The following is a 23,661-nucleotide window of genomic DNA, read 5'->3' on the forward strand; positions in this document are numbered from 1 at the left end:
TGTGTGCAGTCTATTGCTCCAATTATGTTTGGCAGTCCAGCCACGGCGTTAAAGTCCCTCTTAATCTGTACTTGTTGGACAGCGGTGTATGGGAATCTGATGTACCATGGGTGATAAACTGACGAGAGTTTTGATAACCAAGGGGAGCGCACGACTCAGAGAGGACTGGGACCCCCCCGATCTGTCTCCAATCTCCCTCTGAAAGGTTCCCGTGGCCAAAAATCCAAGGGTGGTGAGCAGCGTTGGTAATAACGGCGTTACTAACGGCATTATTTTTTTCAGTAACAAGTAATCTAATTAATTACTTTTCCCATCGTTGCAACGCTGTTGCTGTTACTGAGAATGTGAAGTGGTGCGTTACTACAATTTGGTTGAATGAAGCGCAAGGTGTCAGGTTTTGGCCACACATCAGCTGCCTTGAGGGGCAGAGGTGGGAATGATGACACCGTTGCAAATGCGATGATGATTGGCTGGGTGGGCGTATCATGCCCTGCTCACGCTGTCTCACTGCACGCGCTGACTGCCAAACACAACAAGACAGCGACAATGGCGACGAGCCAGGGAAATTCAAAGGTAGCCTTCTCAAAGTGGAAGTACTGGTACTAGTTCTCGCTCAATGAAATTAAAGGCAAAAAGGTTTATGCAACATGCACGCTATGCCCAGGAAAAAACACGTTATCCACATCTGGCTTAAGCAACTGGAATCTTATGAAGCACCTCACATCGACACATGCTGACATGACACTTGTTGCTGCTGCTGCTGCTAACCCAAGCCCAAATGCAGCCAGAGAGGGAAGCGGAGCCCGAGCCACTCTGTTAAAAACAAGCAACGCTCCATTTTTCAGGTCAGCAACAGGTGACCAAGGCCGAGCTGAGCACATTGATTGCCAGGTAATAGCGTATAGAACATGAAAAATAACGTCACAGTTACTTTGCCGAGTATCTAATTACTCTTACAATGAGGTAACTGAGTTACTAACTCAATTGGAGGGTTTCACTTGACGTCACTTCCGTATTTTCTAGGCGTGCAAACTTAAGTGGTGGGCAACTGGAGCTGGATCCCATTGAAAACACTGTTTTGTCTGCCACTTTTTTGCCCAAAATGCCTCAGTTTTGTGCCGTTTTTGGATGTAGCAATCGGTCTAACTGAGAGGTAAGGGAAAGGGTTACTATCGAGTACCTAAGGTAATCGCCCATAGAGGTGAGAAATGGAAAAAAACTCACAGAACAACACCGCAAAAAGTGGATAGCTAACCTACGTTTACAGACTAGAGGGGCTTAATCTGCAAATGCTCGTGTCTGCGGTGACCACTTCGTCAAAGGTATGTGCGAAATCTAACTGTTTTGTAGTAGTGCAGTAAAGTATTATGTTGTTAAATACCAATCAACAGTAATGTAATACGGGCTATGTTTGGGCTTTGTTTTGAAGGCTGCCCCAGCGCGTTGCTGGCTACTGAGTCAGTGGACTGGGCTCCGACTGTCAAGCTGGGTTACCAAAACACAGAGCTAAGACACCGTCATCGGTGTTTCATGCGATCTCTGAGAGTGGTTGATCTAAACAAAACAAATTTGTCACGTCGTCACAATCTTCTCGTTTCAGTAGTATCCACGAAGTATTTAAGTGCTAACAGGGCACATTAGCTCCCAAGTTCTTGACAACAGAATCGCTCTCTGCCTTGTGCATTAGGCTAACAAAGACACAATGTCAGCATTTGGATATTTGGATCTCGGCATTTTATCAAAACATAAACATTTTTGATTGTTATTTGAGTGCCAACATTCACAGCTCGGCATTCAACATGTTAAGTTCTGCTTTACTGCCCAGCCCTGCACTACACACTGCATTTTCCATTGGGATAATGCACCATAAACAACACAGAAAACAAGCTTACCCTGCAGGCGAACACCAAAACACAATCATTCTGTAGACGTTTTACTCCGAGTTTGCTGATCCATCCGCTGTGGTAATAATTGTATGCCTCCAAACTTTTGTGGGCCTTCATCTGTTGCTTGGTGCAGTAAGAAGTCTGGAGAACCAGGTAGCTCGTTATGTCCACAGCCTCTATTTTCGGCAAATCGTTCTGGTCTTGCGAAAATTCGGACATTTTCATTAAGTATGGGTCACGCCCAATGTATTTCTCAACTAATGCCAAATACCTTTCCCTATATGCCGGCTCCAGACCACTACAATATTCACTCATATCCATGTTAGTGCTGCTGTAGTCAAGCTTCCTGCCCACCATCTTAAATTTGCGCGCCTCCGTGATGACGTAACTGAAACCCTCCTATTACTTTTTGGGAGAAGTCATTTGTAACTGTAACTAATGTTATGATAAATTCAATGTCTGCAAACCATTTGTCTCTTAATTAACACACAGACAATAATTGTTTAAACTATTTGTCTTTTTATGATCAACGAGACCACATCCCGCATCCTGCTCCAAAGTGTGAGACATTACCCCGGGGGGTGTGGTAAGGTGACGGTTGAACAATACACACCCAAAAGAACAAAGCCCCTTCCTCCTGTATAAATGGTTTGGCTCCCTTTTGTCCGGGGTCTTTCTTGTAATAGGAAGATAGGAAGGTAAGAAAAACTTCCACCACACTAATTACTTTTTTTTTTTAGTAAGATGACCAACACTGGTGGTGAGGACGTGTGGTGGAGTTGGGTTTGATCGGCGTGTTTCTCTCTGGAGTTGTGGCTCTAGCAAGCTGCATATTTGCAGCAGCACAGTCCTTGGCAATCTAAATTAGCGATGTCAGCCATTCGTCCGTCTCCACATGGATATCTACACGGTCTCTTCCAAGAGCCTGACGCACTAAGGCATCCAAAAGTATCAAGTCAGCCGCTGGTTACGCTTCCCATTGACCTTGTAATATACAGAGTCAAATTAACCTTCAATTAGTGCATAATTTAAGTCAAACAGAATAATGTCAGCATCATTATGGGGTATAATGTATATATTTATTTATGTTTGCTTGAAAGTAATTAAATGTACAATCCATTAGTCAAGCAAACTTGATTGGAATAACAGCGGACTATTTTAAAAATACGAAAAAAATTGGTGAATGTGCAAATTCTCTTAAATCACTCGTACGCACGACTTGTACGAACGGTTGTTGCAGGAGGCCCAATGTGTTGAAAAGGGTAGGGATCTATTCAGATCTGTTCTCAGAAACAAAGAAAAAAAAAAAAAAAAAAAAAAAAAAAAGTTGATTTTAGTGGTGAAACTGGAAACCGTTAGTCTGGAGCCCCTTTTTTTTCACAATGGTTGCTGTTAAAACTTTTGTTGTTGGTGGGGCATCATTTCATATTTTGATAAAATGACATCTCCCTGCCACCTGCACCTCTACATTATTCTGAAGGGGAAAAAAACATCTACAGGACAACCACAGTGAGTTTAATGAATATAGAGTCTGTAAAACTATACAAATCTGTAAAACAACTGTCAGTACCACATTATTCTGTGGTGAGTAGCCATTTATCTTACAATATGAATAGTAAATCCAAAGAATTTTTTGGGGATAAAAAATTGACATGACATCGTACCCTCAGAGGGACGTAAACATCGCAGGTTCTGGCAATGTGGAAAGATAAACTAACCCTGGTAATGTATAATTTAGGCACCATTTTTTTGTCTCCAAGAATTTGTATTTTCCTACAGTTTAAAGTATAAAATGTTTAAGGTTAGTAAGTATAAGTGTTGGAGGCTCGCATTGTCTCAGTCTAGCCCTGAAACACTGAAACTAAAACCTCAGCATGAACTACTGGATACAACCTGCAACCATTTCCAAAAACACATAATTTCTTCACCTTTGAGAACAGTGCATGAAGAAAACTGAAAATAAATAAACAGAAAATACTGGACATCTCTAAGATGGATTACAAAAATGACGTGGTGGAAGCACCATCGACTTTGTGACTTACTTCTTCTTGATGTTGGGACACAGTTTGAGAACATCCTCCTTGCAGGCTGTCTTGAACTTGTAGGAGAAGCGGAAATCTTTTATCTGAATCTGTGATGACAATAAAGATGCAGTGGCAGTTGGTTATCGATGAATTCAGCTGTGAGTGTGGCTGCAGACTCATTAAAACAGGCTTGAGCTGTACTGCAACAACATGAAACATCACCATATACTGCACATGTTTTTCAAGTTTAAGATGCTACTCAGACAATAATTAGTAGTGTTGTCTAAGAAATGAATGAGATGGACGAAGAAATTTGGTGCAGAGAACATCCAAAAGCTTCTAATTGTGTTGTTGCTGTGCTTAAACATGACAACACATTTGCACCAATCTGCTCACCAGCTGGAAGTGTGTGACTCCCACAGCACACTTCTCATTCATCTCCTTCTGGTGTTTGTTCTGAACCAAACACTCCATCAGATCACCAGTGTCAATCTGATTGTCAGCTACCTCCTAGCAGAAAAAAAGAGACATAATTTCAGACAGAAAAGTCATTAAAATATGAGGTAATAGGTGTCGATCCAGATAACTCTTGATGATCCTCTTATTTCATTGTACTCATTGTACTCAAGGTGTTCAAGGAATTTGCATTTTCTTCACAGTTTAATCGTATTTTCTTTGAAAATCTGATTCCCCCAGTCCTTCGGCCATCAGATGCAGCCCTTTGGCCATCAGATGCAGCCCTTCGGCCATCAGATGCAGCCCTTCGGCCATCAGATGCAGCCCTTTGGCCATCAGATGCAGCCCTTTGGCCATCAGATGCAGCCCTTTGGCCATCAGATGTAGCTCTTTGGCCATCAGATGTAGCTCTTTGGCCATCAGATGCAGCCCTTTGGCCATCAGATGTAGCTCTTTGGCCATCAGATGCAGCCCTTTGGCCATCAGATGCAGCCCTATATAAGTGTGTACTTTTAAATAAAATGAAACTTTTGCAATAATAAAACTGTCTAAACCAGAAGACAGTGGTGCAAAAGTGGTGAGTATGTACCACAGAAACCTGCCTAGCAAATTTAAAACTATGCCAAACTCTTTGTAAAGTGTATGCAGTCCTTTTGTAAATGCATTTTTCTTTAAATCAAACTCCTATTATTAACTTTGCAGGTACCTGCCAGCACTTGCATAGTTTTTTATCCAGTCAATGGTGGTCTGTATTCCTTCACTTATCCATTTTACAGACTGAAACATTTTACAGATTGAAATGTTTTACAGACATTTCAGTCTGTAAAATGGATGACACTTTACATGGCACCAGAAAAAAATGATTGTGTATTGGGTTAGTTCAACCAAAACTGGATTTATTGCACGAAAACATGGTAATCTGACCAAAATCAGGCATTTCTCAAAACCAGGCTAGCACACGCATATAATGCAGTTGCTGATCAAATCACTGCATGTATACACTCAACTAGACGAATGGGCAAAGGCGTTCAGTACTTGGTTCATAGTTGCATCTTTTTGCGATAAAAAGTACAGCGAAAGTAGATACAAATACAGCCCAATTCCCAATAAAGCTGCTCTCATTCACATTTGTCTCCGTTTCTTTTGTCAGATAAGAAACGTAAATCGTAGATCGTAAAAAATATTGTCAAAAGGAGGTTCTATTCACTGATTTGCAAGAAATACAACAACAAGAACAATAATCACTGATAGTGAATACAGTGACTTCATACTCGTGTCAACTGTTGCATATTTTGCCATCACGTTTATACCGTCTTCTCACCCAAAGTGAGATGCAAATATGGAGCAGATAAACAGTTCATCTGAAGACCATTTTTTTGCTTTTTAACCATTTTTTAAACACTTGGCCTTTTACAATTTTGGCAACAAATGATTACATTTGAACCGATTTACTGAAGGCTCAACTCTATCAAGCTGGATTGAAAAAAAAATAATACATCCCCTGCCTGACGTTCGCATCAATCTGGCGGTAATTTAAGAATTTTTCTTAGTACTGAAGGAGCACCCAGTTTTTCATGATGTCATCTGAATGTCTCAGAGAGAAAGAAATTCTGTGCATACTCACATGGCAATAGGCCTGAATTACAGGTTCACAAGCTCGCATCAGCAGCGCCTCGATTTGAATATCCTGAGGAAGAAACAGAGAACGATGTCGTTTACACAAAAGATTCCAACAAAATCGGATCCGTCACTCTGCTTTTATCCCATCAAAGCACTCATGTTGTCACAGTCACTATGTTCAGTCGGTTCCAAACTTGGTGTCTGGATAAATGAAGGAAAAACAAAAAGAAATAAAAGACGTAATGGTTCTTTTACAGTCCATTTTAGAAGGGACTTTTTGCCTTTTTTGTTTACATCTTTGAAATTCCTTTAAATGAAGCACATTTAATTTGATTAAAAACTCATTCCAGCACTTCATCTACAGTCTTTAATAACTATGAATCAGACCAATTCGTTTCACATCACTAGTAAAAAAAAAGTTAGAAACCAGTGAATGAGAAGATGATTCAGTTTTTTAATGATAAGATAGTGACTTTAAAAGGTGCTAAAGAGAAGAAACCCTCAGGGACATTTAGAACTTTGGTGTAATTTTACTATGTCACTAAAAGCAGTGCTCAAACTGTTCCCATGAATAAGTAATTGAACCTAACCTCTGACTCCAGCACTGTGAGGTTTCCCACCACATAGCTGCAGTCAGTCACCAGATCCTCCAGATGATCCTGCAGACACTCCAGCTCTTGCCCAGTCTCCGTTTTCTCGCTACACCATTTTCCTAGGTCGGTCATGCAGCGTCTCTGCAGCTCAGGGTCGAGCTTAACATCCAGCGCCCTCTGATGGAGAATCCTCTGTACCTCCACTTTACAGTCCCGGGAGAGCTGGGGGGGTTAGCACCATTTCAGTATTACAAAAGAACTCAAAGACCATCAAAGAAGAGAATTCACATTGCCAGATTTTAGTGCTCAAAGACACCAGACAATCATTCTTGACTGTAGAATTCTTCTAGGTTTGTAAGACCGCTTATTTAGATGTCTAAAAGATATTCAGTATAATCTTAATGGGTGAAATATAGAAATAAGAACATTAAAAATAACGAATAGTCATTTTTCAAGTCTATTCTCAGGCTTGAAAAGAGAACTTGCATCAAAACCTGAATTGAAACCCGGTGAAATCTGTTGCTCCAGAAAGGGGGTGAATACTTTATGAGGATATAGAGAAGCTGGGCCGGTCACCTCGCTTCACCTTACATTTCATTCTGTGGCTTGTACCTCTTTTTGTCAAATAAAGAGATGCTTAATATAGCAAGCAAGATTTCTTAGCTGCAAACAGGATAATGACTTCATAGGATAATAACATCAGATGGGATGTGTTCCACAGACTTGTGTTAACTGTGCACAAAACATGTTGATTTCTTCAATAACAGCAAAAGTTTGATAAAAAAAAATGGATGGTACAAGTGTTACTGTTGCTCAGGTGGTCAAAAAATGTTTTGCACTTCACCAGCGAGCCAACTGACTGGCTTGATTTCACTAAAATCAGTTGCAAAATTTCAGCCCTCGTTTCAAAGATGGTGGCTATTATGTAGCTGAAGCTTCATTGATCAGGCACTACGGATGTCTTTTAAACTTTTCATTGAAATGAAGTTGCTAACACGAACAGCAGAAGCGCAGTTCTTGGCCGACATCTTGTCAAACTTGCATCATTCCCTTTTTTTTTCTTGTCATACAACAGTCACTTCAGAATAAAGCACTAATGGCGCTTTTCCACTAGCTCGGCACGGCTCGGTTTGGTTGCGTTTCCATTACACTTCGTGCCTCCTCGACGTGGGCGGGGTCGTCGTAACACGGCTGCGCGTGTTGCTGCTCACCCTGTGGCTTTTTGTCGCACAGAAGGCAAGAGAAGAGAGCCAGAGAAGACTCCTGGCCGCCAGACAAAACAGTATTGAAAAGTACCGGAGAGTTTTGTTACGAGCTTCAAAAAGACGACGTTTGGAGGTAAGCTAACGGTTGCTAACGCTAGCTTTTGTTATCTGCGTTATGACGCTTCCAGTGACGACACTCATCGCCCAATCAGTGGAAGGCAGTCGGCTGACGTCACGTTTTAGTAACGCTTCAGCCCGCTTGGAACCAGGGCTGAGGTGTTACGAAAAATCGTCCCGGTTGCAGGTACGGCGTGCTAGTGGAAACACGCAATACGCGAGCCGAAGCGAGCTAGTGGAAAAATCTTAGGAACTGAACACTTTATACAGATGTGGAAATTATTTCAGTGACTTCTTGTAAAATACAGGCATTTTCATTTCTACTTATTAAACATTAATATTCATTAAACAATTCCCAACAGTGGCTGCTCACTTGGTATAAAATAAACAACAAAGAGGGACGATGCAGCAGGAGAGGTTTTAGAATTGTTTTTATGAATAAAAAAAGATTCAAATAACAACACTTTTTTTTGTTGATCTTGATTCAATAAACTTTGGCGAGATCATCACTTGAACCTGTAGGATCTTCCATTGCTGATTTTGATCACAAACTTAATTTGCTGTAGTTGATTAATCAGAGCAAGCACATTTTGCTTCATTGAAGCCTTGTGTTGATTTTTCACGGTTCAGGAGCTCATTTCAACAATTAAACCACCTTGGCACATGCATTGAGACTAGAATTACCAAACATAATCACTTCTACGCACAACCAGTCACCACTGCAGGCAAGTTGAGTTTCCAGAAATGATCATTATCAGTTTGGCAATAAGACATACTCACAGTCAGACCCTGGTTGTGTGCTTCATACGCCAGCTGGGAAGCTATGAGAATATTCTCTGGTCAATAAGAGTCCACCTTTTCTGGCTCATATACAAAACTGCTTTTCCTTACCGCTTTACACCTAAATGGATATTCATATTGTGTGCTTGAACATTTTTAAATGTAAAGCTCAAATCTACTGTTAGTGCTCACATTTTCAAGTAAAAAATAAATGCTCCCCAATGCACAATGTAAGCAGATCTAGGCAAGTACTGCTTTCTCAGGGGTGCAGCGAGGTGTTTATCAGTGGGAAGAGATGAAGAAATAAGAAGAAAGTGTTGGCAATGTAAGCAGATGATGCATTTTGTAGAAATTAACTCTGAATAGGTTGTGAAATGACAGTGAAGACATGTCATGTTTATGTCATGTGTAACCTGAATGAACAATTCCTGTAAAAGTCAGATCGATGAAAAGTCAGCGATGACAGAAGTGACTCACCCTGCGTCCCTGCTCCACGGAGCGATAAGCATGGCGATACAGACAGGAGAAAATGGCACCAGGTGGCATCATCTCGCTGGTTTCATTCCAGCCGTGAGTGTGACAGAGTCGAGCAGCATCACCCTGACATTTCTTATACAGGATTGGGTCCAACCTGAGAAAAAAAAAAAAAAAAAAAAAAAAAAAAAAAAGGCAAAAATCTAGTGATAAGTAATTAGAATCAATGTGAATGAATTTGATAATATTCCAGCTGAAACTATAACAAGTGTCTATTCCAACTTCATGACGTAAATACAGGATACACATTTGAATCAAAAGATCTATGAATGGTCCAATTAAATAGAAGCACATGTCAAATACAAAAAACTTATTTAACAAATATTAACCGTTCAATCTTTGCTTTTGTGTGACTAATGGCAGAGAAACAGAAATATGTCAAACAGTGGACTTATTATGAAATGCAGTTCAAATTAAGTCATTCTCAACAAACCAACTTGAGTATAAAAAAATTACACAACTTTGGTGCCACTGATGTCAGTTTCTTATTAAATCCCTGTTCCGCTACACTTTTAAATTTGTTTCGTCGATGGTTAATCAGCCTGTGCATGAAATGGTAGCTACGCTTACTTCCAGTCTCTGGCGATAAAGTACTGCAGCTCCAGCAGTCTGTGTTCACAGTCCTGCACCATCTTCTCAGTGTACAGATGTTCCATCAGGCATGACAGGATCCTGCAGGATCAGCAACACAAACACTGTAAATTCTATCAACTACACAGTGCAGCTAAGATACAAAATTAATTTTACTTAAGCAAAAGTTATCATTTTGAGTTGCCTTGAACTAGATTACATCTTTTTTTTTTTAAAGATTTCTTGAAAATCAACCCTCTGAATAAAATGTTTCAAAACATGTAATTAAAGTTTCTGTCGGACCAGGGACCCACATAAAGAAACAAAAGAACTTTAATGAGAACATAGATATACATGATAGTTCATCTAATGAACTCACATGGGATCTCCACTGCGGATGTGTTTGCAGGCCGTCTGGATGACGGATTCGCAGGCCTCATTAAGTGCACGGTCTATGCGATAGTCTGCTCCAGGGTCAGCTTCCTGAATCAATGCCTGAAGCTGAAGGAAGGGGGAAAAAAAAAACATAAACAAAAGGCCCCACATAAACAGACAACAAAAACTGGAAGGTCTATACGGCTGATGTAATTCTGGGATCTTTAAGAATGCATCAACTGAGATTGGCTGTCACCATAGAAAAATGGTTCTTTAACCCTACTAAGTGGAAATAATTTGGACTATGCTTAAAAAGATTTGTTTTGTGGTACACGCTGCTGAATGGTTCGAACCTATAGTGTCTCAAAATCCCTTTGGGTTGGAGTAGAAAGTCTTAACTCCACCCAAGTTATCCCTTTTCATGAAAGTGACAAGCCAAGCTAGCCTAGCAAGCCAGATCCGTACAGCAAAAAGCTGTACAGGGGTCTAGTGACGCTGGATAGCAGTGTGGGCAGGATAAACAGTTGTCTGTTAAGTTGCCTCTGCACTCAACGCCACGCAATAGGATGGCGCAACAACCAATCAGAGCGATGAAGAAGGATTACGTAGTCAGCACGACCCATGTGGACACCCATGCGTCGTCCCACCAACGGAGCAAGCTGGTAAATTAAACTTTTACCGTACCCGGTGGGAAAAACTCCAAAAACTTCCTTTTTTTTCCCCCCAAGTGCAGTTATCTGTTCGTCTCGCAAAGAAATATGTATATTTAAATCTTCTAGAGTCGCTGCCAAAGCCAACTCGAAAGACTGTTCGCTGGGCGCAGCCATTGTTTACCTCTCTCTGGAATTACACACTGAAACGTCGCACCTCTGTCATCACTAGGTAGCCCGGCCTCCGACCCCGCTCCTCACGATTTGATTGGCCTGATTAAGTTTTGATTTTCAGCCTCGCAAAACAACCACAACTGACTAGACTAGCCCGGGAGCAAATTCAATTTGCGGTCGCTAGGGGCGTCTAGATTCCTAGGCTAAAGCCAATCCAGATTTGAAGTGTAAACTAAAATCCCTTATCGTATTCACCTCCTCTGCCAAGCCTCAGACTCTGAGCCTCGCCCACTCGCATCCAACCTGCTAGACCCATGAAGCCAGCTTTGCTTGGAAATGTTCTATAGTCAGCTGCACTGAGGAGCATGCATCTTACATATATCCCCAGCCCACAACTCGGTCCAGTTCAGCACTGGAGTTATGAAGAAACTGTGCCACAAAGAGGGATCTGTTCATTCCCAGTGCCTGCACTTAAAGGGCGGCTGTAGCTCAGGAGGAAGAGCAGTCGCCCACCAATCGGAAGGTCGGTGGTTCCAATCCAGCTTCAGCGTGCCTACCTTCATTGCCTACCGACGCATCCATCGGTGTGTGAATGTGTGCGAATGTAGTTGGAAGCACTAGTCCCTTTCACACTGAGGAAGAACCCGCGTTTAATTTGCGAATTTGGCGTGTCCGCTGTTCCTTTCACACTGACGATCCGGGCTGGGGTGTCAACTCGATTCGCCCACGTCGGACCCTAGTCTTTTTGCCGAGCCGAATTTGATGTGAAAGCAATTGACGCGGGATGTGAGGAGTTTAAAAGACAGGATGGACAGGTCACATACGTGTGTTCAGAGCCATGACAGCTAAACGTCTTCGTAGATTGTGTCGACGCTGTTCGCGTTCTCCTGCTTCAAATTGTCGATGGATTTCCTCAACTAGGACATTATAGTGCTCATGTATTCTCCGCACATGTTCTTTGGCGGCATCCCATGTTGTGACCATCCACACCCCGTAAAATAACATCTCCATGAACTGCATATACAGTCCTCAAGGTGTCCCGCCATCGTTGGTTTGAAAAATTTGATGCAGACAGGTGTATTTAGCCCTACCTCGTACGCATGGGTTGTGCCTACGTCATTGTACACGCCCAGCATTTTATGCGTTTCGTGTGACGCTCTGCCACTAGGCAACGCCCCCGGAACTCGGCTTCAGGCGGCACGGATCACCTAAGATGAAGTGGCAATTTCGACCCGCGATGGTAGCGGATCTCAGTGTGAAAACAGCTACTGTGTAGCTGCTTGTTGTTACCGCCTTACTTTGTTAACTGAAGCTTCTGTAATTCAGACAACCTGCAGCTGTGAGGAGACGGTGCGTTTTTGGCACAACACTGGTCCTCTCCTCACTCTTCCTTCTTACTTTGAACGTCGTGTACCGCTATTGGTGTGTTAACATTGCATTATCGGCATGTTTCTAATAAAGATCCAGGTCTCCAAGTACAATTACTTAATGATGTCAATATATACAGAATGTTTTTGGCTGTAATTATTGGCACACATACAGAGCTATAGTTTACGGTGTGTACAACTCCGGTTTGCTCCATGATTGATGAGAAATTGTGCTGCTGTTGAGATAGCGTTGTTGTGTGCAGTGCGTCTCTGTTGCGCCTCACGCGCTTGATCATCTCGAGGGTGGAATTCCACCGTGTTGGAACATCTTGTACGAGCGGCTCCTGAACTTGCCCAAGGGAGGTTTGCTGGCCTTTCAGCTCGTCTGCGTTGGCCGGACTGTGTTTGAAATGTCCCACCATTTCACGACACTTGGCAAGTGCAGCATCAACCCCCTTCTCGCAGTGACATTACAATCGCTATCTGTACATGTGCAACACACGGCAGATGCTCGAAGGGCAGTATCCTCCATGCGGCCACCATATTAGGAGCGCTGTCTGTTCCAACAGAGCAGATTTGGTCAACTATCCCCCACAGATTAGCGACCTCCATAAACTGCCTAGCACAGGCTTCTGCAAAGTGGCGTTCTTCTGTTTTCATCACACCTAACGGCAGACAAAGTACATCGGCCTACACCCGAGCTAAAATATCAAGGTAAAAGTCATCACAGTTTGCTTACCTATTTTGACCCAGTTCCCAACTCAACTTTGAGAATAGATTAACATCGATATTTTTTATATCGCCCGATAAGATTCTCAAATTATCGCAGCACGTTAACGCCAATAACGGCCCACCACTAATTTATATATATATATATATATATATATATATATATATATACACATATAAAAAAATGAAATATACTTTATCCCAAAGGCCTGCAAGAAAATTTATAAAAATAGGCAGGTGGCAATATTGTTATTCCCAACTTACCGCCTTCTGACAGTTGGGCTCAATGGCTCCTATGTCCGATCGCCCAACTTTCATCAGGCAGTGCAGCGTTCGTCCTTTGCGGTGTAAACCAGAGCATTGGTCCTCAATCTCACTGCGACAATTCAGCACAATCTCGGGACTTAGGGAGAAATCCTCCATCAGCATCCGCCTGTAATCCATCATCTCACCCTGACATTCACCACTGACTATACGGCCTGAAATACACACAATCCCACAGTCAGCAGTGACAGCTGGTTCATCTATGAAATACTGAGATGTACACACACACACACACACTTCATGGAGTCAAGTGTTTTTTATGTCAAAAGATTTTTGTAGGTATTCAAATCTTTTCGTTTCCCAACAAAAACCTCAGATCTAGAGAACCAAGTGTGAAACTTTATCTTGTTTAATTTAAAACTCTTAATGCAAAATTCGTTGTTTTTGATTGAAAGAATTCATTTTTACTTCATAAATTGTAAAAAATAAATAAAAATAAAAATAATAGCTCACAAGCTACACAATAGTCTTTTCTTAAAGACTATAATTGAAAAGTGAAAACAGGTTGTTGAACCATAACGGTGTGACAGGTCAGTCAAACAATAAAGAACATTAATTACAGACGGGCACTCAGAGAGATTGTCTGGAAGTTCACCCTGGGGAGAAGCCGTTTACCTCGATGCACAGCAGACTCCAGACACAGCAGCAGGTAGGACAGACGAGCTTCTCGGGCTCTTGGCATGTTTGAGTCAACGCTGCACCGGTACTTCCTGAGGTCCGACTTGCAGGCTTTGGCCAGTGAGTAGCTCACCTTGTAGTCCTGAGCAATTAGCTTCTGCCTTGTAGTCAGCGCCTCACGGCACTGAAGATACAGCCAAAGTCAGCATCACAGAGATTCTTACTTTGACCATTGACAGAATTTAGTCTAATGTCAAGGAAATATTTCATCACAGAATTTAAAATATGCTTATTTATATATATATATATATATATATATATATAAATAAAAACAAAAAACATCAATTGTCCAAACTTCATTTAAGCTGCTAAGTGAAAATGAAACTACTTTTTCTGAAAAAGATTTAAACAGAGAGAAGACCAAGTGTAAGAGTTAAGTGAACAGCGCTCACCCTTTCAGACATGGCCTCCTCAAACTTGTGATTAAAGAGACATTTGTAAACTCGGCCCTCCCCAGCCAGCGTCTGGAAAGAAAAAAGAACAACAGTCAAATAAACTGCAGCAAGAATATGCCTCAAGCTGCCACATGACATCTGACACCAGTTTTTCATGTGCTGTATTAGATAAGTTGACTCCTCGAATGAGTCAACAGGAGTCTGCAAAATCATAATCTTCTTCACTTCACTTTCGGGCGGGCACCCAATTTACACAAAAATCTGAAAATAATCATGAGCTTTTCAAGATGACTTACATAACTTTTAAAAAGAAGAGTGTGAGGATTACAACTGCTGAGTTTGCTAAAAAAAAAAAATAATAAAAATTAAAAAAAAATAAAAAAAATAAAAAAAAAAATAAAAGAGCTCAGCAAGTGAAGAAAATCCTTCACAAACCCATAACATTAGATCCCTTTACACAAAGTAAGACGTCATGTCCATATCCTCACATTTTCACAGAAGCGCTCTCGATCCTCTCTGCAGGCGAAATACAGGTAGCGGTCAAGGTGGAAGTCATCGGAAGAGAGTTCTGCAACTCTCATGATGGCCTTTTTACAGTCATCTTTGATATGGTGTGCACCTGGCTGTTCCTCAGTCTCTCGCACCAAACCTTTTTCCAGACAGGCAATAGCTCCCCCCTGAGAGTGGATGTCCTGCACAGAAAGCACAAGTCACAATGACACAAGGTCATCAGTCACTTTCACTCCGTGCTGGTGCCTCCCATTGCATTGGAAGCTGTCATTTCATTGGAATTCATTCAAGTGATTACTCATATTAAAACAAATGGCCTTATCACACTTGCCTTTCAAGGGACTGAAACACCTTTATTGCAAATGTGTCAAAGTAAAGAAGCAACATGGGTGTCGAGGTTGATCCGCTTCTGATGCACCTCTGAGCCAGAGAGGGGGGTACTAACAGCTGAAACAGTGCATGTGTGTACTCAGAGGATTCTGCAATACTGCACTTTAACACACACCGATGCCGGGCTGAGCCACCACTGTCAGGCAGGTGTGCATTATGAAGAATCAGCAGTAATGAGTCAACGAGAGTGTTTTCTTTTTTTATTTTCGTTGATAAGACGCAACAGATGTAAGAAAATGGCAAAAGCCACTGCCTCCGAGTCTCAGCAGCTTTACGTGCTTCTTTTTTTTTTTGCTCTTCGTGTGTCCGATTCATTTTCAGAAAGCTCATATCACAAATCATTTTCCCACCACTCATCATCAGCATCTCTGCTACAAAAAAAAAAAAAAAAAAGTCTCTTTCGTCTAGGTTGCAAAATGTAATTAAAAGAACACCCAAAACTTTGAAGCGTGGAAATCGATTAAGCTTTGGGACAATTTTGCAGCAAGGGCCAGGGAGAGTAACGGCGTCATTTGTGTTTACACCCACAGGTGATGATTCTGACTAATCAGTTGTTTGCAGTATTTTCAAATCGGTATCTGCTTCGCTCAACTGGTAAAGCCGACTCAGTGTGAAACTAAATCCAGCTGTGGCAGTAGGTCAGCTCACCTTGTCTCCAGTGCTAATGCTGCCGCAGCTCAGAGCATTGATGTCATCGCGACACCTGTCCACGAAGCCACAGATGAGTCGATAGTCGCTAAAGATGATGCTGGTCATCTTGGTGATGTACTGGTTGCACTGGTAGTCAGTGATGTTGCCACGGTGATCGACCAGACAGGACACTAGGTAGCCCTTTCCGAGCTCCTCCGCTGCACATTCTTTAATCTGAATTAGGGAAAGATTTGTTATTTTGTATAAGAACCAAAGGCATTTCAAATCTTTCTCTTGTTGAGAAGTGCTTCAGAAATAAACATGCCTGGTCTTGGAAGACACTTAATGCCACAAGATCATTATCCGTCACTTAAATGTCTAAGGAGATCTTGCAAAATAAGAGGTTTGCATGACCAATTCAATCATTTTGTTCCTAGAAAACCTAAAGCATCCTTATCATTTTTGGGTGATTTGACACTAAAAACACAAAAAGCTTTCTTTCTTTTCTTTTATGGATAGTTATGAATGATTCAAATGACTTTTCCCTGGTTTTCATGAACACAAGACAAATCCTAATAGTAGCTATTTTTTTTTAGTAAAACTATGTCACATGCTGTAAATATATCAACAATCAATTGTAAAAGAATAATACTGTCTTTGCAAGATGAATTCATTTTGTGGAAAGAAAGGGGGCGATCATCCACTACATTTTTGCAGTTTCTTAGTTCAAACCTGTGATTGTTACCGTCACATCCTACGTCATCTTTCATCAAGTTCTTTCAAATTCTTGATTTTAACTAAACCAACTGTTGCTGAGGAAATAAACTCCTTGAATTGGGCCATTAAATTTTGAGTGGGAATGTAAAGGGTTAAATGAAAGAAGCCAGTTTGTCATCAAATGAGAAATGTACCAACTATGTGCTGCTGGGAGGATAATTGAATATGCATAATATTCTACAGAGGTAGAGATTCAGAGGTGATAATGACTAACGACATGCATATTGGTCAGGGTCATATTGCAGTGACATGTGAGGTCATACTCCCCACCATCAATTTTAGAACTGAAGAAGCCGTTCGGATGAGAGGTGAGACATCTTCAAGATCCAAAAATAATTCCAGTTGCTCTTATTCAAGCTCTTATGAAGAATAGAACATGTTTCTTTTCTATTTCTCTGCAAGGAAATTATTCAAAAGATTTACCCTCAACTCCAAACTCAGCCCTCTAAAAACACATCAAGCAATTGTTTACCAATCCACGGTACCAGCTCGTCAGAAATTCTTCATGGACGTGGTAAACTTGCAATTAAAATGCAGAAGTTTGGTCTTTAAATCTGACCTCAGAAATCGTCGTCTTGCAGACCTCGACTGCAACGGACTCGAACTTTGGATCGGTGGTCAGGTTGAATTTGTAGTTCCACAGTAACTGGGACAGAGAAGGAAAACAAATGTGGATTACACAGCTCACAACTACCTGAAACATAACACCAATTAAGATGAAATTTAACAGTTGCATATAAAAGCAAAGTGACACAAAAAATTACCTTTAAACCAGGTTCAAAGCTTAAAGGAAAAAAAATCATAAGTCATAATTTTGTCTCTTTATATTTGTATGTTACCATTTACCATGTTTTTCAGCTAATCCTTCTCAAAAACCCTGACAACATTTCGTGCGACTCAGTGTGGGAAAAAGAACACTGTGATGAAGTCCTGTTTTTGGCTTTCACAGTATCCTCTACATACAGGGAGACCATCAACAAGAGGCATGTACAAGAAGTGCATTCCATTTAAAAACAAACTTTTCCAATTTTCGTTTCCTAAACCAAAATGAAAGACCGGACAAATCGTTCTACATTTTCCGATTTAAGTGCCGAGATCAAAAATGGAAGAAAAAAAGAAAAGGAAAAAAAAAAGGGTAACAACCCATAGATTCCATTTTGTTTTTAATCGTTGGAGTCAACTTGAGTAACTTGACCTGGATTCGAGTTCAACACTAAAACTCGTTTTATCAACATAATATGTTATATATAAAATGCAATACTTCCTTACTGTTTATCATGTTCGCTATAAGCAATGAGAAATAACTTTTTGTGTGACACCATCTGTGGGCATACATGCATCTGCTCGCTGCCCTGTAACACGAGTTGAGTGAACAGCTTGCCTCTGGTATGTTACAATACGATTTATCTCACATCCACATCAGATCAGTGGCTAAGCAAGCTGACAAGGTGCTTAAAGTGGGTCCCAATTTTCTGACGTGTGTTCTATGCAGATGATGTTGGACACAGATTTGAAAATTAAATAATCTAAAATAGACTTTTTTGATCAATGAAATTAGTTTCACTTTGATTTAGTCTGAAACTTAGAGGATTCTCACCGTGGGCTGTTCTGATGGAGGTTTCTTCCTGTTAAAAGGGAGTTTTTTTTCTTTCTACAGTCGCCAAGAACATGCTAAAGACGGGGGACTGGATCAAAGAAGTTTCGATGCAATCTGTTGGTTTCCTTAACTAGGAAACGTTTTTGGGGGGGTGGGGGTGGGGGGGGGGGGGGGGGGTGTCTGTATGGATTGGACTAATTTGGGATTAAATGGATTATGATTGGATTACAATAATTGGATTTAATTGTCTTGAATTGGAGTGCATCTTTGAAGTGCTTTGAGATGACATTTGTTGCGATTTGGCGCTTTAGAAAAACTGAATTGTATTGATCAGTGGATTTTGTGACATGACACGACAAACACTCTCTTTATGCGGGTGTGTAGAGCCTGAAGAGAAAAGAAAGATCAGAACCGCCATTGTAGTCTCTGAATGATGGTTCAGGAAACAGAAAGCCTGGCTGTGGTGAACTTGCTTCGCAGTACACCCCTCTGGACCAAGCCTGTCTGTCCGTAACCACGGCAACTATAATGCTGGATGAAAGGCAGGCAGTCATCCTCAAATTCTGTTTTCAAATATTATATTTCAATATTTGAACATTAGGTTTGACTTTCCATTTTGTGGCCACAAAGAAAAAAGTACAATATTGCTGGGAGTTGGTAGATAAGTGTTCATCGTGCAAATGTATGTAGTCTAGTTTATGTGCACACCTGTCAGTGTTGCTGTTCATGTCCAACACAGCTGTACATAATCATTTTAACCTTTAAAGTCAATACATTACAATTAAAACGAAAGAAAGAGCATTTAGCTCTGATACTGTCCCATAATGAAGAGAGAGAACACTTCACTTTTTGACCAAATCAACGTTATATCCATTTCAATAATTAATTCTGTGATAAATACCACAGAGTCAGTCATCTCCTAATCTGTGTTATATCAGATCCAACATCATTAGTGTAGAACAGACATCAGCAAATATGCCTGAATATAAAAACATCATCTCATGCTTTAGGTTTGCATGGCAATGTGACAAATTAGCCTTTAGTTTGTACTAATAAAATAGCAAATGCACTTTTCAAGATATTTTATATTGTAGCCCGTTAACAATTTAATTGGGTAAACCAGATTAAAAGAAAGACACCTTTGAGACACTGAATATTCTGACTTTAGAGGCTCAACATCAATATGCCATTCATCTCGCTTCATGGCGTGCAGCCCTCTGGTTAGTGCATCAAACCTCAGACTTCAGTTGGATTGTTGTTGGCTCATCGTCTGACTCTCTGTAGCTACATCCACACCGCACATGACAAATTATCTGCCTTTGTGAGTATATGACAGTTTGTATTGGAAAATGCAAAACACAACATTTTATTTTATTAGTGAACACAATAAAGAAAATAACTAAATATTACATAATGTATGTATTTCCCGTGATAATCAAACAAGTTCAATACAGGTTTGGATGTATAGCCGACACAGTGTAAACGTAGCAGAGATAATATCCTGGTCATGTAACACAATACAATCTGAGGGTCATTATCAGGGTTTCCACTTTTGATCAGAACACAAAAGCGTAAAATGGAGAATGGTTCATTTCTGAGTTTTCATTTTGGTGTCGGAAAGAAAATTGGATTTTTTGTTTGTTTTCTTCGTTTTATTAGTAAACAGACCATCTACCTGCTCTGTTCAGTTCACTGGTCGATCTTATCTGATCTTCAGCTCAAATGTTCTATACACAACACACACAAAACAGAAATATAGGATAACATGGTGCATGCTGGGAAGTGAGGTAAATACTTACATGGTTGCACTCAGTAGCAATTTCAGTTTCCTGAAAAAAGAAGTGAAAAGAGAGGTTAAATTGAAGTTTGCAACAAGCTTGCTCAGACAGACAGACAGAGATGTTGAGCTATGATTGGAAGTGGGTGAAAGGAAGAGTTGGAAAGGCAAATTAGCATGAAGTCAGAGAACAGGGAAGCCCTAGAATCAAATCTTCAAAGCAGAAAACATAGAAGGCTATATCCCTTCCATTGTCACTTAAAAACCCTTTAGTTGTGTAAGTGTAGTGATGTAAGTTAAGTGATCGTATTTGGTAACTTTGGCGGACATCCAAACTGGCGCCACTGAGGTTCTTCACGAGCTCTTAAAATCATATGGGTGTCACCCAATCAATCAGCAGCGATCAAGCTTCGTCACAGAAAGCGCCATCATGATGCACGACCAATCAGCGGAGGCCCGTGACACTCAAAGCATCAGTGTGCCTCCGAAATCCAAGAAGCGCCGTCTCCTCCCACGCTTACGGCCCCAACTCGAAAACTAATGATGAAACTCACCCATTATAAAGTTGTGTAATTCTGCTAAATATTGACACATATGTTTTTTGTGTCAGACTTCACGAAATCAGTGAATTTATGACATGAAAAAACAGTGGCACCATATTTGATCGTATCTTTTATTAGGTAAAAGTAAACAATAATTAATTATGTCTATATTTACCGTATTGTCATAGTTTGGCTGATCCTATGACTTAGTCAGGTGCGACTTATATATCAAAATATATATAATTGAACATGTTTTCAAATGTTAATTCATACTGACTGACATGAACCAAGGAGTAAACTATAGCCCCTTTCACACTGCGACCCGCTATCTTAGCGGGTCCAAATTGCACCTTCGACCCGCGTCGAGCAATGTGAACGCTTGGCGTGTCAGGGTGACCCGTGTCGCCTGAAGCCGAGTTCAGGGGGCGTTGCCTAGTGGCAGAGCGTCACACGAAACACAGAAAATGCTGGGCGTGTACAATGACGTAGGCACAAGCCATGCGTTGGAGGTAGGGTTAAATACACCTGTCTGCATCAAATTTTTCAAGCAAACGATGGCGGGACACCTTGAGAACTCATTTTTGCAATGCAGTTCATGGAGATGTTACTTTACGGTGCGTCTTGCTGCGTGGAAAACCGCGCTCTCCCATCTTTCTCGCCAGCCCTTCCAGCAGAGGTCCATCTTTCACCGTCCCCGACATGTGGCGGAAAATAACGTCCTCTGCTCGGGGGCTGAGGAGCTCGCGGACCTCCTTGTCTCCCCAGTTGGCCATATTAAAAAATGTCTCCAACTTGATGTAGGCTAAAACAGAGTAAAACTTGTCCTCACCTGTCGCTGTTGTTCTGAATCAGCTGTCCATTCTGTCTTTTAAACTCCTCACGTCACGCCACGCCCACGTCCGACCCGTATCGATTGCGTTCACACCAAACTCGGCTCGGCAAAAAGACTAGGGTCCGACGCGGGTCGAATGGCGAGTCGAGTTGACGCGGCAGCCCGGGTCGGCAGTGTGAACGCAACAGCGGACACGCTAAATTCGCGAATTAAACGCGGGTTATTCGGCAGTGTGAAAGGGGCTATTGCTGTCTAAAGCTGCGAGAGGACACTCCAGTCTTTCTCAGCATATAGTTGTCACAAGCCTAAACACCAACAAAAAGAAAATCCTGTTCTGCAGATTACAAACTGCAGGTAGTAAAATATGCTGGTAATCAAGCAGCAGAGAGAAAGTTTGGAGTGAGTGAGAAACTTGTGAGGGACTGGCGTAAAGCAGAGGTTAATCTTACTGCAATGAAGAAAACAAAGAAAGCTGAAAGCAAGATGGCCGGAGCTGAAGGAACGAGTCCACAGGAAATACGACCACATTAGTCCAGTGCTCAGGTCTCTGCACTGGCTTCCTGTTGCTCAGAGAATAGACTTTAAAACAGCTCTGCTCGTGTACAAGTCTCTTCGCGATCAAGCGCCAAAGTGCATCTCTGACATGTTAGAGCCATATGAACCAACTCGGGCTCTGAGAACCTCAGGGAGGGGTCTCCTGCTGGTGCCCAGAGTCAGGACTAAACAAGGTGAGTTCATTAAAATGAAGGTAACTGAACACAACGTGTCATATTATCAACAAAGAACCAGAGCTGTTCTTGGTCTTGGATTTTGTGTAATAAATTTCAAAATAAATGCGACTTATTTATGTTTTTTTCCTCTTCATGACGCATTTTTTGACTGATGCGATTTACATTGGTGTGAAAAAGTATTTCCCCCCTTCCTGATTTCTTATTTTTGCTTGTTTGTCACACTTACATGTTTCGGATCAAACAAATTTAAATATTAGTCAAAGACAACACAGGTAAACACAAAATGCAGGTTTTTATTATCAAGGGAGGAAAAAATAAATAAAAATAAAAACCTACATGGCCCTGTGTGAAAAAGCGATTGCCCCCTAAACCTAATAACTGGTTGGGCCACCCTTAGCAGCAACAACTGCAATCAGGCGTTTGCGATAACTTGCAATGAGTCTTCTGCAGCGCTGTGGAGGAATGTTGGCCCACTCATCTTTGCAGAATTGTTGTAATTCAGCCACATTGAAGGGTTTTCGAGCATGAACTGCCTTTTTAAGGTCATGCCACAGCATCTCAATAGGATTCAGGGCAGGACTTTGACAAGGCCACTCCAAAGTCTTCATTTTGTTTTTCTTCAGCCATTCAGAGGTGGACTTGCTGGTTTGTTTTGGATCATCAAAATGATCAGGTATGATAAACCACAGTTAAGTTATGTTTTAACAGGGGGGGGGGGGGGGGGCAATCACTTTTTCACACAGGGCCATGTAGGTTTGGATTTTTTTTTCCTCCCATAATAATGAAAACCTTCATTTAAAAACTGCCTTTTGTGTTGTCTTTGACTAATATTTAATTTGTTTTTGATGATCTGAAACATTTAAGTGTGGCAAACATGCAAAAAAAAAAAAAAAAAAAAAAAACATCCTACTCCGCAGCGACGTATAGTCCGGAAAATACGGTAGTCTTTTTTTATTATTATTTACAAAAACTGTTATTATAACTTAAGATATTGTATTACAATCTTGCCAAATGCTTGTAAACATTAGAATGGGAAATTCAACCCATCTAAAGAAATCATTAAGCTATAGATGTGTGAATGTGACTGTTTTAATATACCTACATAGCATATGTGTAATGCTATTAAAGTATATAACAAATCATTGTCAATAATAATAACAATAATGATAGTTAGAATAATATCCCTTCTTTTGCAGATTTGTACTAAGATGTTTTATTCAAAGATTGTGTGTGTGTGTGTGTGTGTCAGTTATGATGTAGACCAGGGCTACCCAAATCCGGTCCTCGAGGGCCGACGTCCTGCAGGTTTCAGATGTTTCCTTGCTTCAACACAGCTGATTCAGATGAAATGGAGCTCTTCAAAAGGTTGTTAAACCAGCTGATGAAGCATCAGATCGA

General features: G+C 41.0%; 1 protein-coding gene across 1 annotated transcript in view; it reads right to left on the minus strand.

Annotated features, from left to right (window-relative positions):
* Window positions 1-23,661, minus strand: part of LOC142383648 (Golgi apparatus protein 1-like) — a 49,131-nt gene that overhangs the window by 15,005 nt on the left and 10,465 nt on the right. The window contains exons 2-15 of the mRNA XM_075469270.1: window positions 20,181-20,210; window positions 17,344-17,430; window positions 16,026-16,241; window positions 14,966-15,169; window positions 14,475-14,546; window positions 14,020-14,206; window positions 13,345-13,559; window positions 10,165-10,286; window positions 9,786-9,887; window positions 9,159-9,312; window positions 6,577-6,801; window positions 5,991-6,053; window positions 4,307-4,420; window positions 3,929-4,017 (exon numbers count right to left, since the gene is read on the minus strand). Of these exons, the coding sequence (XP_075325385.1) occupies window positions 3,929-4,017; window positions 4,307-4,420; window positions 5,991-6,053; window positions 6,577-6,801; window positions 9,159-9,312; window positions 9,786-9,887; window positions 10,165-10,286; window positions 13,345-13,559; window positions 14,020-14,206; window positions 14,475-14,546; window positions 14,966-15,169; window positions 16,026-16,241; window positions 17,344-17,430; window positions 20,181-20,210 (1,880 nt within the window). The remainder of the gene's footprint in view (window positions 1-3,928; window positions 4,018-4,306; window positions 4,421-5,990; window positions 6,054-6,576; window positions 6,802-9,158; window positions 9,313-9,785; window positions 9,888-10,164; window positions 10,287-13,344; window positions 13,560-14,019; window positions 14,207-14,474; window positions 14,547-14,965; window positions 15,170-16,025; window positions 16,242-17,343; window positions 17,431-20,180; window positions 20,211-23,661) is intronic.

Source organism: Odontesthes bonariensis, chromosome 7 (genome assembly GCF_027942865.1).
Source record: "Odontesthes bonariensis isolate fOdoBon6 chromosome 7, fOdoBon6.hap1, whole genome shotgun sequence".
Taxonomy (NCBI): domain Eukaryota; kingdom Metazoa; phylum Chordata; class Actinopteri; order Atheriniformes; family Atherinopsidae; genus Odontesthes; species Odontesthes bonariensis.